Here is a 17393-nt window from a genome sequence, read left to right as displayed (position 1 = left end):
AGGGCGTGGGGGCTAACTAGAATGGTTGATCTGATTAACTGTCTGAGGGAAGAGACTTCTACAGTGACATGAAGAATTTTTGTTTTAATAGCATATAGCCCTTTCCAGAAGGGAGATTTGGAAAAGGCAGCTTGTTGGGTGGGTAGTGATTGCAATGATTCTTCCTGCCCTGCTCTTCGTCCTGGACACATAAAAGTCCTGTAGTGATGGCAGACCACAGGTAATGACCTTGTCAGCTGAGCTGACCAGTTTGCTGGAGTTTCGTACATTGTGAGAGGAGGCTTCACCAAGCCAGACAGTAATGGCTGATGTATGGATGCCCTCTGCCACGGAGATGTACCATGGAGAGCATTCTAACTGGTTACCTCACTGTCTGGTGTGGAGGGGCCACTGCACGGGACCAGAAAAAGCTGCAGAAAGTTGCAAACTCCGTCATGGTCACTAGCCTCCCCAGTATCCAGGACAGCTACCCAGCATGCACACTATCTCACTAATTATCCCTATTTTTGCTCTCTTTTTGCACTACCTATTTAATCTATGTATATGTATATTCCTTATTGTAGTTTATAATTTTTAAATTATGTATTGCACTCGACGGAGGATGAGAGGTGACCTGATAGAGGTGTACAAGATGATGAGAGGCATTGATCGTGTGGATAGTCAGAGGCTTTTTCCCAGGGCTGAAATGGCTAGCATAAGAGTGCACAGTTTTAAGGTGCTTGAAAGGAGGTACAGAGGAAATGTCAGGGGTAAGTTTTTAATGCAGAGAGTGGTGAGTGCGTGGAATGGGCTGCCTGCGACGGTGGTGGAGGCACATATGATAGGGTCTTTTAAGAAACTCCTGGATAGGTATATGGAGCTTAGAAAAATAGAGGGCTATGGGTAACCCTAGTAATTTCTAAGGTAGGGACATGCTTGGCACAGCTTTATGGGCTGAAGGACCTGTATTGTGCTGTAGGTTTTCTGTGTTTCTATATACTGCTGCCGCAAAACAAGAAATTTCACGATGTATGCCAGTGATAGTAAACCTGATTCTGATTCAGGTTCGGATTAGATTGTTTCCAAGTTTCTTGAAAGGTCTTGGCCCAAAACGGTGACTGTTCATTTCTCTGCATTAAGTAGTTTGTTTTAATATGCTAACGTTCTCTATAAATGCAAAAACTTGTTTTATTTGAACTACTAGGTATAGATATAGTGATTAGCAGCTCACTTTGTGCTCTGCCACCTTGAGCTCGTTCATTTGGCTGTTACTGATTGGTATTCATGTACGGTTAAATGACAATTAAACTCGGACTTTGACTTGCCTCCCCTCTACTCCTGTGTCTCTGTTTCTCAGCCAGGTGGACTACCTAACCATGAAGCCTCCCTACACTCTGCAGCACAGAGTGCCACTGGTCTGGCCTACAGTAACCCAGCCGGGTCGATCCTGAACCGGGGACCGCTGCCTGTCGTATCCCGAAACCCTCACACGTCAGGGCTGACGTCACAAGTGTCCACAATCTCCCATTCAGGTATGCCGCTGAAACTGCATACCCCTCGTCCAACCACTGGTTGACCTGCTGTACTTCACTAGCTAGAATCTGATATTAAATCTCAAAGATCATGTCTGTTTAATCATAAAGATGAGTTTTATTTCTCACATGTACATTGAAACATACAGTGAGATGCATCGTTTGCATCAGCAGCTAACGCAGTCCGAGGACAAGCTGGGTGCAACCCAACAAGTGTCCCACACATCCAGTGCCTACAGAGCATGCCCACAACTCACTAACCCTAACCTGTACATCTCTGGAACGTGGGCGGAAACTGGAGCACCCGGAGAAAACACATGCAGTCACAGGAAGAACATCTTACAGACAGCAGCAGGGACTGAACCACAGTCACTGATGCTGAGCACTGCGATATTGTCTGTATTAGGTGAACGGGGGTCACAGGAATGGCTTCTGTGCCCCCTGTGGAACTGGTGATGGTGGCGTAGCGGTTAGCATGATGCTATTACAGCTCAGGGCATTGGAGATCAGAATTCAATTCTGGTAGCGTTTGTAAGGAGTTTGTACGTTCTCCCCATGACCACGTGGGTTTCCTCCGGGTGCTCCAGTTTCCTCCCACAGTCTAAATACAAACCAGTTAGTGGGTTAATAGGTGATTGTAAGTTGTCCTGTGATTAGACTAGGGTTAATAGGTGGTTGTAAGTTGTCCTGTGATTAGACTAGGGTTAATTGGTGATTGTAAGTTGTCCTGTGATTAGACTAGGGTTAATAGGTGGGATGCTGGGCAGGGCAGCTCGTTGTGCTGGAGGGTGTTCCTCACTGTATCTCTAAATAAACAAGCTAATTAATTAATTAATTAATTAAAACCCCACTCAGTCTCAGAATACTGAAAGAGGACATTCCAACCACCAAACCTGTACCGGCTCTTTGAATGCCCACCCAGTCTCACTCCCCGTTCTTTCCCTGCAGCCCTGCAAATGTCTCTTTATCAAGAATTTCTGCAGTTCCCATTTGATAGTTTCCAAATCTGTGTCCACTGCTGCCTCAGGCAGTAACTCAGTGCATCCTTGTTAAATCTCAGCTTTATGTTTGCATGGTCTCCCGCTCCGGGTACCAAGCAGACACTTCAGGTCGGTGCTGAGGGGGTAGTGCACTGGCAGGTGCCACCAATTTAACAATAACATGTAAACTAAACCTATCAAAGAACGACGTATTAAACTAACCATGCCTGCACTGTGGGGGGATGGGAAAGATCCTGTGTTGCTGGACCTGGTGTGGCACAGTCGTGTAGTGGTCAGCATAACCCTTTACAGCACCGGCGGCACAGGTTCAATTCCCACCGCTGGCTGTAAGCTCCCTCCGTGATGGTGTGTGTTTCCTCCGGGTGCTCCAGCTCCCTCCCACATTCCAGAGGGTGGGTTAGGGTTAGTAGGCTGTGAGCATGCAATATTGACCCTAGAAGTGTCTCGACACTTGCAGGCTGCCCCAACACATCTTCGGACTCTGGTGGTTGTCAATGCAAGATGCTGCATTTCACTGTATGTTTCGATGTACTTGTGAAAAGTAAAGCTCATCTTTACCACTGCACAGCAGAGAAGGGTTAGTCCCAGAATTGATCCTCCGAGCAGTGATTATCATCACAGTTTTGCTAGTTGGAGCATTCCTTTCATTACTGTAGTGGTAAATCGTGAAGCCTTTTAGGATGATCAGAAAGAAATGTGTCGGGCACTAAATAAATGAGGCTTCTCTCTGTTTCAGCTGGCCCACTTTGCCTTGCCAATCTCCAAAGCAGCTCAGTTATTACACTTTCTGGTTCCAACCAACAGTTTCCTTTTATAAGAATGAGGTCGTGGTCTTTCTGTCAGTTTGACCGGCTGCTCTCCTTCACAAGTCGTCGACTGACTGGTGTTGGCGAGTCTCTGTCCCTCTGTTACTGGTCCTGCAGTCAGCAGTCAGCAGGACCAGTGCGGGTGACAAACGTCAGCCACTTAGGGGCTTCTCGCCCACTTGGGTGGGGTGGACTCTTGCATCTATTGGAATGATTTTCTCTAATGTACGGGGAAAGGATTAATGGGTTCTGCTGGTCTGTTGAGAAAGTGTCAGCGTCGAGTTACTGTCAGCGCCGGGGTCCATGTGTCTGTGATGATGTGTTCCCAGCACCAGAGATCTTGTGTTTCTGTTCCTGATTCTTGTGTGTATTTTGATCCCCTCTGGGCCCTGACCACATCTCTGCTATCATTCCTCCAACTCAAGTCTGAATGAAATTTGCATGAAGCCTTTGCAATTGCAACAGGGTGTTTTGAGGCAGTGAACAGTAATTCAAGATTGTTTAATGTCATTTCCAGTATGCAAGTGTAAAGGAAAAAGAAATAATTGTTACTCCAGATCCGACATAGCACATGAAAAACACACAACATAAAGCACACAATTATAATAAAAAAATACAATCGTTATAAATACGTAAGCTAGCTTAGACAGTATTCATAGATTGCTTATATGTTCATAAAGTGACACTAGGCACAGGAGTGTCTGTACGTAAGATGACTGACAGGAAATGATAAAGTTGTGGTGGTTGGGGGTGTGGAGGGATGGATTAGTGGGTGGAGGTGTTGATCAATCTTACTATTTGGGAAAACTACCTGTTTGAATCTGGTGGTCCTTGTGTGGATGCTCCGTAGCCCCCTCCCTGATGGGAGTGGGACAGACAGTCCGTGAGCAGGCTGGGTGGGACCCTTCATGACCTTTCAGGGTGCAGGACTGTACTCCCTCCAGCCCTAGCTGCCCTCTGCTGTGATCAACCTACCCAACCCTTTGGAATTCATGATGCCCTTTCTAAAGAAATGGCTTTCCTCCCACACCCACGTTATCCTATCCCGTTGCTCACCTCCATTCACTCTCCTTCTCCCCCATGTTTCCATAGTCTGATTGATTAGGCAGCAGAGACTGGCAGAAATACAACATCCAACACACATCAAAGTTGCTGGTGAACGCGGCAGGCCAGGCAGCATCTGTAGGAAGAGGACGAAGGGTCTCGGCCTGAAACGTCGACTGCACCTCTTCCTACAGCTGCTGCCTGGCCTGCTGCGTTCACCAGCAACTTTGATGTGTGTTGCTTGAATTTCCAGCATCTGCAGAATTCCTGTTGTTTGCGTTAGAAATACAACATTGTCTGATTGGTAAGATGTTCTAAGCGGTGTGCCTCAGGAATCAATTCCAAGCCTCACTTTATACAATTCGGATAAAGGACTTGGATGAAGATGTGGCGGATGGTGGGTATATTTGCTGACGATACAAGAATACGTCAGAAAGTGAGCTGTGGAGAGGAGAGGAGGAAGTAATAAAAGGTTCGACGAGTGGGCAAAGATCTGGCAATGGGTGTATAAGATGGAGAGATGTGAAATTGTCCAGTTTAGCTCATGTAAGTGGTGCCAGGATCTGTGTGTCATAGTTAAAAACAGGTAACTACCTGATACCTGAGTTACAGGGAAAGGGTGAACAGGTCAGGTCTTTACCCCCTGGCACGTAGGAGAATGTTAGTTGTTGAAGTGCATCGGTGAGGCCAGATTTGGAGTAATGTGTGCATCTCTGGTCACCCACCAGCTGTAAATAAGATTGAAAGAGTGCAGAGAAACTTTACAAGGATGTTACCAAGACCTGAGGATCTGAATTGTGGGGAAAGGTTGAACAGGTGAGGACTTTATTCCCTGGAGTATAGGAGAATGAGGGGAGATTTGAGAGAGGTATAGAAAATTATGAGGGCTATACAGTGGCATGCAAAAGTTTGAGCACCCCTGGTCAAAATTTCTGTTACTGTGAATAGCTAAGCCAGTAAAGGATGACCTGATTTCCAAAAGATGACACATTTCTTTAAATACTTTAAGCAAGATTACTTCTTTATTTCCATCTTTTACAGTTTCAAAATAACAAAAAAGGAAAAGGGCCCAAAGCAAAAGTTTGGGCACCCTGCATGGTCAGTACTTAGTAACACCCCCTTTGGCAAGTATCACAGCTTTTAAATGCTTTCTGTAGCCAGCTAAGAGTCTTTCAATTCTTGTTTGGGGGATTTTCACCCATTCTTTGCAAAAGGCTTCTAGTTCTGTGAGATTTGCGGACCATCTTGCATGCACTGCTCTTTTGAGGTCTATCCACGGATTTTCGATGATGTTTAGGTCGGGGGACCGTGAGGGCCATGGCAAAACCTTCAGCTTGCACCTCTTGAGGTAGTCCATTGTGGATTTTGAGTTGTGTTTAGGATCATTATCCTGTTGTAGAAGCCATCCTCTTTTCACCTTCAGCTTTTATACAGACGGTGTGATGTTTGCTTCCAGAATTTGCTGGTATTTAATTGAATTCATTCTTCCCTCCACCAGTGAAATGTTCCCTGTGCCACTGGCTGCAACACAAGCCCAAAGCATGATCGATCCACCCCCGTGCTTAACAGTTCTTTTCATGAAAATCTGCACGCATTTTTCTCCAAACATACCTTTGCACATTGCAGCCAAAAAGTTCTATTTTAACTTCATCAGTACACAGGACTTGTTTCCGAAATGCATCAGGCTTGTTTAGATGTTCCTTTGCAAACTTCTGACACTGAATTTTGTGGTGACGCAGGAAAGGTTTTCTTCTGATGACTCTTCCATGAAGGTCATATTTGTGCTGGTGTTGCTGCACAGTAGAACAGTGCACCACCACTCCAGAGTCCGCTAATTCTTCCTGAAGGTCTTTTGCAGTCAAACGGGGGTTTTGATTTGCCTTTCTGGCAATCCTACAAGCAGTTCTCTCGGAAAGTTTTCTTGGTCTTCCAGACCTCAACTTGACCTCCACCGTTCCTGTTAACTGCCGTTTCTTATTTACATTATGAACTGAGGAAACAGCTACCTGAAAATGCTTTGCTATCTTCTTATATCCTTCTCCTGCTTTGTGGACATCAGTTATTTTAATTTTCAGAGCGCTAGGCAGCTGCTTAGAGGAGCCCATGGCTACTGATTGTTGGGACAAGGTTTGAGGAGTCAGGGTATTTATAAAGCTTTGAAATTTGCATCACCTGGCCTTTCCTAATGATGATTGTGAACAAGCCATAGCCCTAACAAGCTAATTAAGTTCTGAGACCTTGGTAAAAGTTATCTGAGAGCTCAAATCTCTTGGGGTGCCCAAACTTTTGCATGGTGCTCCTTTCCATTTTTACTCTAAAATTGTACAAAACAAAAATAATACACTAATCTTGCTTAAAATGTTGAAAAGAATGTTTCATCTTTTTAACTTTATGACTTTTGGAGATCAGTTCATCTTCTACTCACTTAACTATTCACGGTAACAGAAATTTTGACCGGTGTGCCCGAACTTTTGCATGCCACTGTAGATAGGATAAATGCAAGCGGGCTGTTTTCCACTGAGCTAAGGGAGACTGGAACTGGTGAAAGGTGAAATGTTTAATGGAAACCTGAGGGGAGAACCCCTTCAGTCAGAGGGATTGTGAGTGTAGAATGAACTGCCAATGGAAACAGTGGATGTGCGTTCGAATGCAACGTTTGAGAGATATTTGGATAAGCACTTGGTTGGAGGGCTATGGTCCAGGTGCAGTTCAATAGGACTAGGGAGAATAATAGTTCGGCATGGATTAGATGGGCCGAAGGTCCTGTTTCTGTACTGTAGTGTTCTTTGAGTACGACTCTAACTGACAGAACATTACCATGTATGGTTGGGGGAACTGAATACAAAAGTGGGAAGGATACGTTTCATTGTAGAGAGCACTGGTGACACCATGTCTGTGTACAACATCCGTCTCCTTATTTGAGGAAGGATGTTAATGTGTTGGAGGCAGTTCAGAGAAGCATTACTGAACTGATACGTGGAATGGGCAAATTGTCCGATGAGCAAATGCGAAACAGCACCGATTGGTGTTTAGAACATACAACAGCATACTGCATTCAGCCCACTATATCTGTGCTAACCACAATATTGATTGGTGCTTAGAACACATAACAGGAATGGGCCCGGGATGACCATGATGCCATCTTAACCAATTGCATTTGCCTGCACCTGGTCCAAATTCCTTCATTCCCTGCCCATCTAAGTGCCTCTTAAATCTTGCTATGTGTCTGTTTCCATCACTAATAAGATGTTATCAAACTAGAAAGAGTGCAGAAAAGATTTACCAGGACATTGCCTGGACTAAGAGCCCTGAGTTACAAGGAGAGGTTGTGCAGACTAGGACCTTATTCCCCAAAATGAGTGAGATTAGGGGTGACTTGCTGGAGGTAACAAGATCATGAGTGGCATTGGCTGGGTGAAATCTCAGAGTCTTTTTCCCAGTGGGGTGGGGGGGGTGCTAACAACAAAAGGGGCAGAAGTTTCAGATCAGAGGTGAGATGTTTAAAAGGAAACATCTGGGGCAGCTTCTTCACACAAAGGGTGTTGCTTATTTGGAAGGAGCTGCCACAAACATTGGCTGAGCTGGGTAAATTAGCAATGTTTAGAACAGAGGCTCCCAGCCTGGGGTTCACAGAGCTCTTGGTTAATGGTAGGGATCCAAGGCATTATAAAAGGTTGGGAACTCCTGATGTACAACCATCTCATACATGTACTGTATAAGGGAGGTTTACAGGGTTCCAAATGTGGTACTAGCTCTCTGGGCAACGAAGTTGACAGGGCAAATTTGGGCCAAAGACCCTTACATTGTGTTGTAAGACTCTATGGCTATATGACTGCCCCTTAGGTGCACATACCTGTCACCTATGACTCTCTATATAAAACAAAACTTTAAACTTTCTCCCTCTCTGTTTAAAGCTGCACCCGAAATCTGCTTGTAGAAATAAAGAGAGCTTGATTGAAATATAAACGACTCTGAGGGGGCACATCAGGAAGGATGTGGACAGATTGCTTCATGTGGAATCAGGTAGAACGAGGGGCCAATGTTTACAAATAAAGGGTCTCCCACATCAGGCAGAGAATGTGTAATTTTTTCTCACAAGGAATCCTGAGTCTGGCATGTTGAAATATTTACACACACATTCAGGGACACGTGCACACACGCTCACAGGCAAGACCAGTAGATACTTCACTGGCAAGTGGGTGGAAGATCACATGGATGTGGAGTGGGAGTTGTGTTCAAAGCAGCCATGATATTACTAACTGCTGGTACTGCCGAGTGGCCTCGGCCTGATCATATTTGTAAAAGTGTCTATTGATATGTCCTGCTGTTCTCTGGAGCTGGAAACTCTCTGGGCTCCACATTCCCCTGATCCCAACAACAATGGTTTAGAAATAATTTTCAGCATTAGTAGTTACTGCATTGTTAGCAGGTCCCTGTAAACTGTGCACACCCTCCAGGCACGTGAGCACGCACACTGACTGCGAGCCCCCTACCGCAAACCACACTTACCAACTACACACACATAGACACAATACGCTTCGTTAATGTATGCAGAGAATTCATGGCCCAGACCACTGTCCTTCAGAAAATGTTGGAAAACGTTGTCTCATTTTTACTATGTTCTGTACCAGCAGTTATGGTTGAAGTGACAATAAAAAGTGACTTGACTTGACTTCAGTGACAAGTCATCAATATCCACCCATAGTTAGTTTCCTGAGCTGGGCAGTCCAGCAGCCTCTCTTCACCCCTTGCTCTTCCACCCTCAGGGTTTGGAGGGATCAAAATAAATCCCAGAAGAATTGTTGGCTGGCAATGAGTAACTCCAGCCGGCTGCAACTAGTCCTTGGCCATTGGGCAGTGCTCCAGCAGTTAATTGCCCTGATCAATAATCACTGCAGTTACCTGCTGACCACAGCTTGCGGTTGGCTAGTTCCTACCTGGCACAATGCCACGTTCCTGTCCTGGGCCAGATTTAGTGATGGTTTTCAGAGGGTCAGTTTCAACATTCCCTCTCATTTTTTTTATGTAGTCCTTACAGACTAACCATTGCTCTGAGCAAGAACTTCTTACACAGCCAGAAAACTGCATGGCACTTTAAATCTTTTTTTTGTATATGCACATTAAAGAAATACAAACCACAACTCACAACACAAATAAATAATGACAGGCAGTCAAAACAACTGACAGGTACAATGGCAAAAATAAAATGTTTTGACTGATGGCATCGATGTCCAGTGGCCAACGGTTTATTGACAATGAGCTACCAGCTTCCATTCTGTGCTTATTGTTACAATTTGTAACGGTGTTGTAGCTTGAAATACTGACAATATAAATGTTTCAAAGTAAAGGTTGTAGTATGTTTATTGTTTAGAAAATTTATGGATTATATGCGTTAACATAATTACAGGGTAATTCACAATATATTAACATAGATGTCAAAATTATATTAGCATAATTTCAAAATTATATTAACATATGTAAGAAAAAATTCTAGCCGTGCAGCAACAAAGACTATGTGCGTGGTAGCATTTCAGTTACTGTAGTGTTGTGCATCTCTGCAGCTTAGAAGGAACAGTGGTCAGTTTCTCAGTATATTTGTGGGTACGGCAGTGTGAATCCCACTCCTAGATTTTGGCAGCGGGCTGGACTGCACTGTTGGCTTAACTGGCTGTCAAATGTGTTAAATCATGTGAATGTTTTTGACAGAATTAGATTCAGAATCAGGTCAGAATCAGAATCAGGTTTATTATCACCGGCATGTGACATGAAATTTGTTAACTTAGCAGCAGCAGTTCAATGCAATACATAATCTAACAGAGAGAAAAAAATAATAAATAAAATAAAAATAATAATAATAAATAAACCAGTAAATCAATTACAGTATATGTATATTGAATAGATTTTTAAAAAGTGCAAAAAACAGAAATACTGTATATTTTTAAAAAAGTGAGGTAGTGTCGAAGGATTCAATCTCCATTTAGGAATCTGATGGCAGAGGGGAAGAAGCTGTTCCTGAATCACTGAGTGTGTGCCTTCAGGCTTCTGTATCTCCTACCTGATGGTAACAGTGAGAAAAGGGCTTGCCCTGGGTGCTGGAGGTCCTTAATAACGGACGCTGCCTTTCTGAGACACCACTCCCTGAAGATGTCCTGGGTACTTTGTAGGCTAGTACCCAAGATGGAGCTGACTAGATTTACAATCCTCTGCAGCTTCTTTCGGTCCTGTGCAGTAGCCACTCCATACCAGACAGTGATGCAGCCCGTCAGAATGCTGTCCACGGTACAACTGTAGAAGTGTTTGAGTGTATCTGTTGACATGCCAAATCTCTTCAAGCTCCTAATAAAGTATAGCCGCTGTCTTGCCCTCTTTATAACTACATTGATATGTTGGGACCAGGTTAGATCCTCAGAGATCTTGACATCCAAGAACTTGAAACTGTTTTAATTTTATTTGCATATGTCGAGAAATTTGTTGTTTTGTGGCAGCTGTACATTGCAATACATAATATAAAAATGATAAACATTCAAAATTATAAGAGTAACGTAAAGTATATCAAGCAATTGTTTTAAAAACCCTAAAATGAGTGAAAAGAAATACTTAAATAGTTTAAAATGAACTGAAAATCCCCAGTGCATGGGTTTCTTGTTCCCCGCCTGCCATTTCCATCCATGTAAGACGGGAGATCGGTTGCTGTACTGGGCTAACTTCAGCCCAGTGTTCCAGGATTCCCTGATCTCAGTGATGGAGAGTTGCTCCAGCTTGGATTTGGTCTATTGTTGACACATGGACCAGGATACAGTGGAAAGCTTGTGTACATACTGTTTACACAGATCAGGTTATTACATGGGTGCATTGAGCTTGAACAAGGTAAAGTAGTAACAATGCAGAATAGAGTTGTACAAGCTGCTGAGAAAGCGCAGTACAGGTAAATGATAAAGTGCACGCTCAGAACACGGTAGGTTGTGAGGCCAAGTGTCCACCTTATTGTACAAGAGGTTCATTGAAGGGTCTGCTAACAGCAGGATAGAAGCTGTGCTTGACACAAGAGATTCTGCAGGTGCCGGAAATCTTGAGCAACGCACAAAATGCTGGCGTGCATCAGGTCAAGTAGCATCCATAGAAATTAATACACTGTCGAAATTTGTCCTTAAGACTGGTGGTACATGCTTTCAAGCTTTAGTATCTTCTACCTGATGGGAGAGGGGAGAATGCTCGTGGCACATGGGTCTTTGATTATGCTGTTTGCTTTACCAAGGCAGCGAGAAGTGTAGACAGAATGCATAGAGTGGAGGCTGGTTCCTGTTACGTGCTCTGCTGTGTCCACAGCTCTGCAGTTTCTGGCAACTATGTGCAGAGCAGTTGCATGCCAGGTTGTTATGTATCCAGATTGAATGCATAGACATGGTGCATCAATAAATATTAGTTAGGGTAGACCAGGTGCATGCTGAACTACTTTAGCCTCGTGAGGAAGTGAGGGTGTTACTGAGCTCTCTGGGGTGTGACGTGGGGGTTAGACCAGGACAGGCTACCGATGATGTTCACAGCTGGGACCTTGAAGCTCTCAACTTCAACGCTGTTAGTGTAAACAGGAGCATGAGCACTACCCCCCCCCGCCCTTTCTGCAGTCAGTGACTAGCCCCTCAGTTCAAAGGTTGAATTTGGTGTCAGAGAAATGTATACAATATACATCCTGAAATGCCTTTTTTTCACAAACATCCATGAAGACAGAGGAGTGCCCCAAAGAATGAACGACAGATAAACGTAAGAACCCCAAAGTCCCCCCCAGCTCCCCTCCCTCCCACGCGTAAGCAGCAGCAAACAACAATCCCCCCTCCCCCCACCGGCAAAAAAAAAGCAAGCATCACACCACCACCGAGCACTCAAGCGTTAGCAAAGACACAGACTTGCAGTGACCCCAAAGACTACGCGTTTCACCCGGTATTTGACATACCACAGGTTCTCTCTCTCTCTAATAAGAGAAGGAGGTGTCTCCATTTTCCCAGCGAGCGGGGAGACCTAACAAACATTGAGTCAAAGTCAAAAAAATCATTGAGTCAAAGGTTGTTGTCATGACAACATGTCCTCGATCTCCTCCCTGTACCCCAGCTCATCGCGATTGAGATAATGCCCACTATGGTGGTATCATCTGCAAACATGTAGGTGGAGTTCAAGCAGAATCTAGTCACACAGTCATGAATGGACAGGAGTAGACCCGGGCTCCGTGAACACACCAGTGGTTTAGAATAATTGTGACAGAGGTGTTGCTGCCTCTCTCTACTGATTATGGTCTGATGGTCAGGAAGACAGGGATCCAGTTGCAGAGGGAGGTGTTGAGGCCCGTCTCCAGGACTTTGGAGATGAGTTTTTCTGTCCCTTGCTCAACTCCATGGGAATTCTAACACAGGCCAGCATCAAGGGAATTCCAGCAAAGTGTTGTGATTCCAGTACACGTGTAGCCCACGTACTGTCCTTAGTTGTGTTTCAGAAATGCAAGATTCTGTTGGATTCTGATGTTTCTAATCCAAGGTTCTTTCAGAAGACAGGAAAGGGACAAATCGTGTTGCTTCATGATTGTTTGATTAAGCATTGATGGAACAAAGGAAAACTGAAACGGTCAGTCATAGAGGTCTAAGCATAGGGAAATAGAAACAAAATCCAAGATGATACTGCCTCAGGCTGCAGCTCGCTTCAGCAGACAATCCATTGTTAAATTGCAAAGAAAATATCAATTAAAGTTTGCTGTGCTAATGTTGTCCGGTGAATGTGTGACTGGCTGTTGTGGTGTCTGTGCAGGTGTGAGTGTTGGCTGCTTGCGGCATTTGCCTGTCCGTCTGAGAAGGTAGAGTGAGCCATGGGTTAAAGTCATCCCACAGCACAATTCTCAGCACTGCATTAAACTATCTCCGATGTGGGATTTGAACTCATGGCGTGCGGCCCAGAGGCTAGTGATCCGCCCACCAAGCAGAGGCTGATTCTCTGAAGTGTGGGGAAGGTCACAGCACGAGGTGGGATGGAGAAAGAAGACTCACTATGATGAGAGGGAGGAAGGGTGTGAATGGGTTAAAATCTGCCGCTGACTCATCCTGGCCAGTGTACAATGCTTTTTACCATTTCCTGTCGTAGTCACTGTGGGAATAAATGAACCCATTAGCTCTGAGAGTGCGACACACTTTCCAGTGTTTGATTTAACCCCTTGATTCTGGCAGCCCTGAGGGGGCAGCTGAAAGGCAAGGTGCTGATGCTTGACTGAGAATGGTGAAGGTGTGGGAGGAGAGCGGCAGCTGGTGTGGTTCGCTCTCTGCTGTGACTATGGGGCAAATTCTGACAGATGAGGCTCATACGCTTCCTGCTGCCTTATGACTCACTCTGGGCCCATGAGAGTAGGGCAGGAGCAAATGAGTTGTCACTGGGGTTGCGCTGAGCTACCTCAGTGTAAGAACAACCCTCCATCGTCAACCATTTTCACCTCTTCAGCTGTCTCTCACCCTGTAGTCTGGTATTTCTCTCCTTCTCTCCCCCCCCCATCCTCTTTCCAACTACTCCCCCCTCTCTCCAACCCCTACCCCCTCTCTCCAACCCCTAACCCCTCTCTCCAACCCCTACCCTCCCTCTCCACACCCCATCCCCCTCCACCCCTTCCCCCTCTCTCCACCCTTTAACCTCTCTCCCCACCGCCCTTCCCCTGTCCCCACTGCCCTTCCCCTCTCTCCACCCCTGTACCTCTCTCTCCACCCCCCTCTACCCCTCTTTTCAGCCCTCCCCATCCTTGTATTCAACCCCCCTCCCTCTCCCACTCCTCCCCACTTCTCCCCTACCCCTAGCCCCTCTTTCCCCTCCTCCCTCTCTCCCCATCTCTCCCCCTCCTCCCCTCATCTTTCTCTCCCCCTCCTCCCCTCACCTTTCTCTCCCCCTCCCCTTTCTCTCCCCCTCCCCTTATCCCCCTTCTCTCCCCTCCCCCTTCTCTCCCCTTCTCTCCCCTCCCCCTTCTCTCCCCTTCTCTCCTCCTCTCCTCCCCTCCCCTCCACTCCCTTCTCCACTCCTCCCCGCTCCACCCCCTCTCACCCCCCTCAATTCCCACAGCTGACTGTAAGCACAACAGTGTCACCGTGCCAGTGACCCACTGCCAACCATCACCAACTGTAAGAAATTTCTGTGTTCCTGATTTGATCGTGGGTGTTTCCTCTGGAGGCTCCGATTTCCTCCCAGAATCCAAACACATACAGATTAGTAGGTTAGTTAACATGGATGAAATTGGGCAAGTCACATGGCTGGGTGGATCATATGGGGTTAACTGGGTGGATCATATGGCGTTAACTGGGTGGGTCACATGGGACTAACTGGGTGGGTCACTTGGGACTAACTGGGTGGGTCACATGGGACTAACTGGGTGGGTCACATGGGTTTAACTGGGTGGGTCACTTGGGACTAACTGTGTGGGTCACATGGGACTAACTGGGTGGGTCACATGGGTTTAACTGGGTGGGTCACTTGGGACTAACTGGGTGGGTCACATGGGTATAAGTGGATGGGTCAGATGGGTGTAATTGGGTGGTGTGAGCTTGTAGGGCCTGTTATCGTACTGTATCTCGAAATAAAATAAATAAAATGTATAGGAAGTGTGTGGGGGTTGCTGAAGTTGAGAACATGGACACAGGTTAGTAGCTAAAGTTGGTGGGTGGATCTTTGACATAAGTATGTCAGTGAGCAATTTTTGACAACACTCTCAGGTCAAGCAGCATCTATGGAGGAGAACAAAGAATCGACGTTACAGGATGAGACTCTGTCAGGATTTCTAACACAAAAGTTGGCAGGAGATGAAGAAGGGATGGATAAAGAACCAGAGGGAATGGGAGAGAGAATTCTAGAGGTGGGGACTGTGCACAGGAAGGGATGGCCTACTGTAATGGAGCCATGGTAACGGGCTTTCAGGGAGGAACGGGACCCCCGTCAGGGAGTTGTGTGGGTGGTGGGGCACTGGGATAAGAGGTCTAACACTCTGAGGTCAGTATTGGAAAGGTGGAACCTCTAAATACTGGTGTTTTGAAGAAGGAAAAGAGATCTTGTTATAAGTGAGAAGTGGACTGGGAGGACACTAAGAGGAAGTTTCTCCCACTGGAGATCTCCAGCACTGTACACAGTTGTGACTTTTCTAACATCATGGGGGTGTGACTGTCTCGCATTGTGGTCAGGCTGTGGAGCAGAACCCAGCGCAGGAGACATCTTCCCTCTTTGACTCCTCCCTTCCTCTGTATGAATCTTCCCTTCTCCCTATCCTGAATGTGACTTCGGAACTGGGTGGGTGGTGTGGAACTGTAGGGGCTGCGTTGTTGGGGGTGCTCAGATGTCAGGACAATGTGGCAGTACAAAGGCCTTGGGCCCACTGACAACCAGGGCAGGCATTCACAGTGGGAAACGTGTTGGAGAGAGAGAGAGAGAGAGAATTATAGAGATTGAGAATTGGGCGAGGGGGAGAGGGAAAAAAGAGAATTGGAGATAGGGAGAGAGACAGCGCCGAGGCTGGTGTGTGAAGGTGCCTGCGATGTTTCTGCTTGGTGGAAGTGTTTACAGTAACAGTGGCCACTACATCAGAATGAAACTTAACATCAAGTTCACGCTTGTGCCTGGGTGCAAGAGCCCGATTTCCTGCTTATGGGTTTCTCAGCTCTCGGCATCTCCCCAGGTTCAGGCAGTGAAGAGCTGGGGTAGGGTGACACGGCCATCTGCTGCCTGACCTGGAGATCTCACCAGCACACTGCACACACACTCACACACTGGGCTCTCCCCTGCACGTAACAACACCTGGCATCTGCCCCACACAGGAACCTCACCACATACTCTGTCTGAACCACTCAGATAGCAGAAGGTTGTATCAGACTCAAAACAGAGAACGTAGGACAGTACAGTGCAGTACAGGCCCTTCAGCCCAAGATGTTGTGCCAATTTTTAACCTACTCGAAGATGAATCTAACCCTTCCCTCCTACCCTGCATAACCCTCCATTTTTCTTTCATCCATGTGACTTTCTAAGAGTCTCTTAAATGTCCCTAATGTATCTGCCCCTACCACCACCCCCAGCACAGTGTTCCACACACCCACCAGTCTCTGTGTAAAAACCTATCTCCGACACCCTCCCTGTACTTTCCTCCAATTTGAATCAGAATCGGGTTTATTATCACTGGCATGTGTTAAATTTGTTAACTTAGCAGCAGCAGTTCAATGCAATACATGATAATATAAAAAGAAAAAAATAAGTAAATCAACTACAGTAAGTATATATGTATATTGAATAGGTTAAAATAGTTCAAAAACAGAAATAATATATATTTAAATAAAAGTGAGGTAGTGTTCATGGGTTCAATGTCCATTTGGGAATCATATTGCAGAGGGGAAGAAGCTGTTCCTGAATCGCTGAGTGTGTGCCTTCAGGCCTCTGTACCTCCTACCTGATGGTAACAGTGAGAAGAGGGCAGGCCCTGGGTGCTGGAGGTCCTTAATAATGGACACTACCTTCCTGAGGCACCAGTCCTTGAAGATGTCTTGGGTACTATGGAGGCCACCCTGACTAATTTTACAACTTTCAGTAGCTTCTTTCTACCCTGTGTAGTAGACACTCCCCCCACCCCCGTACCAGACAGTGAGGTAGCATGTCAGAGTGCTCTCCACGGCACATTTATAGACATTTTCGAGTGTTTTAGTTGTCAGACTAAATCTCTTCAAAGCTGCTGTTTTGCCTTCTTTATAGCTGCATTGATATATTTGGGACCAGGTTAGATCCTTGGAGAGCTTGACATCCAGGAACTTGAAATTGCTCTCTCTCCACTTCTGATCCCTCGATGAGGATTGGTTTGTGTTCCTTCATCTTACCCTTCCTGAAGTTCACATTCAGCTCTTTCGTCTTGCTGATGTTGAGTGCCAGGTTGTTGCTGCGACACCACTCCACCAGCTGGTATACTTTGCTCTTGTACGCCCTCTCGTCTCCACCTGAGATTCTACCAACAATGGTTGTATTGTCAGCAAATTTATAGATGGTAT

The 17393-nt window shown here is 45.9% G+C and overlaps 1 protein-coding gene across 1 annotated transcript in view; it reads left to right on the top strand.

Moving 5' to 3' along the window:
* mef2b (myocyte enhancer factor 2b) overlaps positions 1 to 17393 on the top strand; it is a 140060-nt gene that overhangs the window by 102194 nt on the left and 20473 nt on the right. Inside the window, exon 6 of the mRNA XM_063032301.1 lies at positions 1337 to 1511. Within this exon, the coding sequence (XP_062888371.1) occupies positions 1337 to 1511 (175 nt within the window). The remainder of the gene's footprint in view (positions 1 to 1336; positions 1512 to 17393) is intronic.

The sequence above is a fragment of the Mobula hypostoma genome, chromosome 24 (genome assembly GCF_963921235.1).
Source record: "Mobula hypostoma chromosome 24, sMobHyp1.1, whole genome shotgun sequence".
Classification (NCBI taxonomy): domain Eukaryota; kingdom Metazoa; phylum Chordata; class Chondrichthyes; order Myliobatiformes; family Myliobatidae; genus Mobula; species Mobula hypostoma.
The sequence above is the reverse complement of the archived record's forward strand: the minus strand, read 5'-3'. Positions and strand labels throughout refer to the sequence as shown.